At 32.8% G+C, this 3,973-nt stretch overlaps 1 protein-coding gene across 1 annotated transcript in view; it reads left to right on the top strand.

The window, feature by feature from the left end:
* The first annotated feature begins 1,617 nt into the window (after positions 1 to 1,617).
* Positions 1,618 to 3,973, top strand: part of LOC114368582 (probable transcriptional regulator SLK2) — a 7,652-nt gene continuing 5,296 nt past the window's right edge. Inside the window, exons 1-2 of the mRNA XM_028325791.1 lie at positions 1,618 to 1,700; positions 2,688 to 3,922. Coding sequence (XP_028181592.1) covers positions 2,953 to 3,922 — 970 coding nt within the window. The 5' untranslated portion in view covers positions 1,618 to 1,700; positions 2,688 to 2,952. The remainder of the gene's footprint in view (positions 1,701 to 2,687; positions 3,923 to 3,973) is intronic.

Raw genomic sequence — 3,973 nt, 5'->3', positions numbered from 1 at the left:
AAATATTATTTATTTTCAATATTTAACATATATATATATATATATATATATATATATATATATATATATATATATATATATATATATATATATATATAAACCCATGACTAGTTTTAAGTAATTTTTTTAGTTGAATATTTATATATGGACGATGTAAAAAAGTTTTATATTATTATCCAGTCATAAATTATTGTTTAAATAATTTTAAAAGTTAAAAAATTTACAATAATTTTAAAAGTTAAAAAATTTACATTTGTAGTTGAATAATTATGTAAAATTTTTTATGGGATGAGTATATAGTAATTTTTTATTTTTTTTTACGTGAAAATCAACAATAGATAGACTTTTTTTCGTTGAGTCAAATTTAAAAATGTAAATTTAGTTACTTAACAAAAATTTGAATGAAATATATTTAAAATAATTTCCCTGCCACATGACTTGTCATGCATCAATTTTATTATTTTACTTTTTACATATTTTAAATTACTATAAATACTATTAATTAAATTTGTTCAACTATTATACATTAATTTAATAATAATGTAAGACAAAAATTTGTACAACTATTTATACATGAATTTAATAATTATGCTGGACAAAAATTTATACATAAATAAATTCTATCATCGGTCTCCAGTTTGAGTCCACATAGGATATATATGTGTTCTTTAAACAAATCATTAATAAAATGCTAGATAAGAGGTCAAATAATATTATCTCGGAAAAAAAAAACTGTAGGTCTGCATTGTTTATATATGTAGTAAATAGATAAAGAAAAATAGTAATCTTATAAAATTAAATTTATTAAATAAATAAAATAATATTAGAGTTTAATGTTTATAATTATTTTATATGTTAACAAACTTATTATATATTATTGTTTGTGATTGGATAATTATGTAAAATTTATCTGTGTATGATTTTTTTTCTCATAATATTAATATTAAATTAAAAAGTTAAAGTAACATTTTTTAGAAATATGAAAAAGAATAATGAATGTTACATTTAAAAATCAAATTTAACACTTATTTTGATAATTTTTTTTCTTAAATATAATATTTATTAGAAGTAATAATTTTGGATATATAAATACCTTAAATACACTTAAAGAATAACCTAATTCACTCAAAATAAGATAAGATGGTCTCAAATAAAAAAATATGTCTAATCTTTTCGAACTTAATGTTTTAAAATTAAAAAATTACGTAAAAAGCAATCCTCTTATTAAATTTCGATTTCACCCTAAAATTTTAGACCCAAAAAGAATTAATGTAACTTTACCGCCTAGAAGAGATTTTTGCAAGATAAGACACTGAACCACTTTTCCACTCGAAATTCATTAGAAAATTAAACGAATGGATGTTGCGGGGCGGAGCCAAAATCACCTACACCAAGTTCCTCTCGTACTTAAAACTGTCCTCCAATAAAAACTCGCCGCGTCATCAAGGTGTTCTTGAAGCAGCTGCGGATACATCACCGACTAAGCTCCACAATCACTATCATGACGCGTGCCCCAATCATAACCGGCCACTGCAGGTAACCTGATAGCCCGTGACCTGTTGAACCGGTCACTCCCAACACTGTCATAATAAACTCTCCTCACTCTTTTCTGTTTTTATTCTCTGCGATTTCAATTGAGCAGTTCCCTAATTCCGAAAAACGACGCTTCGCTTTCTTTTTTCAGCTCTCGCGGTTTCTCTGTGAGTAGTTCTAAACGAATCGTTTTGACACTGAGCTGTTTTTTGCGTGCTTCATTGAAGGGTTTTCAATTTTTTTTTAACCTGCTGATCATCGATCTTGAAGTGAACCCTTTAATTTTATGTTTTAATTTAATTCGTTTTTAGAGTTGTAATTGTAATTTATCTGTTTTCGTTTTAGTTTTTTTCTTTCTTTCAATTTTTGCTGTGTTGGGGCTAAAGGTTGCGTTTTCCGTTGTTTGGGGATGCAAGAAGATAGTTTCTGTTATCTGGGTATTCTGAATTCAAAAAATGCTATTTCTTACGAATAAATCTTCGTCAAAAATCGCACCAGCCTGATTTCTGCCAAATCTATTTTTCCTATTTTTTTATTAATACTTGTTATTTTTTTAATGTCTTGATTTCCAGGTCACCGTTCGTGGTTTTCGTTCGTTTTTCTTCTTTGCTACACACATAGCAATGCCCTTTTGAATTTGGTGCAATTTAGGTTCTTTGGTCACAGTTCCTTTTTAGGTTTTTGCAATTTGATTATGGGTTTTGGGTTTTTGAACGTGCGAATTTGAGAGCTTTGAATTTTTGTTTCTTTTTTCCTCTGATTTTGTATTATCCATCTTTTCGGGGAGACCACTGTCCTAATGTTAATTAGAATTTGATTTGGGTTCTGATTCACTTTAGGCATCCTCATTGTTTGTCATTGGCTTGCATTATATTACAATCTTACCTTACTTTTCTCTTTGTTGCGAATTCCAGTCTTTAGAGGAGGTAAAACCGTTAGAATTAGGTTTCGGTGCATGAAATTGTTGGATTGGGATTTTGCTTCCTGGAATAGGGTATTGGGGAATTATTCAATTTGCGGGCGTGTTTTTTTTTAAAAGAATGATGCTATACCAGAGTTTATTTGATCATTTAATTATATTAGTTTTTGCTGGATTTTAAGAATTTCCGTTTTGCTGATGAATATATATGTCTTTTTTTCTTTGTTGTTGTTAGTTTTCTATCAGCAATTGTCCAGTGGTGAGAAGCAAATAACAATTCTGAGTGCATTTGGTTGAAACGGGAGTTTGTGGATTTGTTAAAAGATTGTGTGGTAGAGTGAAGCTTGGAGATTTAAAAAAGAGAAGAAATACTATCAGGGCTTGATTCTCAATCTGTCTGTTATGTGGAGTTCACGAGCAATTTGAGAATATTTGAAGTACCAGTTGGGTCAGGCTCTGGACAGCTACATAGATTCCAGTCTCCAAGGGGGCTGCCTCCTATGACACCATCACGAGTGGCAGGTGGATTAACCCAATCATCATCAAATTCTGGAATTTTCTATCAAGGAGACGGGCAGTCACAGAATGTAGTTGACTCTCACTTAAGCTCATCTTTTGTTAACTCGTCTAGTACGGTTCCAGGAGCTGGTCGTTCAAACCTCGGTCCGGTTTCTGGGGATATTAATAATGCAGTTTTGAACACTGTGGCAAACTCAGCACCAAGTGTTGGAGCCAGTTCTTTAGTCACGGATGCAAATTCTTCTCTCTCTGGTGGCCCCCATTTGCAGAGAAGTACCAGTGTTAACACAGACTCTTACTTACGATTACCTGCCTCACCTATGTCATTTACATCGAATAATATTAGTATTTCTGGCTCATCAGTGATGGATGGTTCATCTGTAGTACAGCAGAGCTCTCATCAAGATCAGAATGTTCAACAATTGCAGCAGAATAAGCAGCAGCCGCAGGGTGCTTCAAGTGCTACGTCTTTGCCTGCATCTCAAACCGGCCCTTCTACGCTCCAAATGGGTGCACAAGTCCCGGGATCTTTCATTCAAGATCCAAATAATATGTCTCACTTGTCGAAGAAAAATAGACTGGATACCAAACAGGAGGATATGACGCAACAACAGGTTATACAACAGCTTCTTCAGAGACAAGATTCCATGCAATTCCAGGGTCGTAATCCCCAGTTACAGGCTTTCCTTCAGCAGCAGCAGCAGCAGCAGCAGAGACTGAGACAACAACAGATGTTTCAGCAAATGCCACAATTACACCGAGCGCACTTGCAGCAGCAACAACAACAACAACAACAAATGCAATTGAGGCAGCAGCAGCAACAACAACAACAACAACAAGTGATGCAGCCCTCTTCTGCTGTCAAGCGGCCATATGAGAGTAGTGTTAGTGGGGTATGTGCCCGTCGATTGATGCAGTATCTCTATCATCAAAGGCAACGACCAAATGTGAGTTCGGTTTAAGTGCTGCATCTGCCTTTTGAGATTCAGTATATCATCTGTT

This window comes from Glycine soja, chromosome 9 (assembly GCF_004193775.1).
Source record: "Glycine soja cultivar W05 chromosome 9, ASM419377v2, whole genome shotgun sequence".
Taxonomy (NCBI): Eukaryota; Viridiplantae; Streptophyta; class Magnoliopsida; order Fabales; family Fabaceae; genus Glycine; species Glycine soja.
This window is presented reverse-complemented; position numbering and strand designations above follow the sequence as displayed.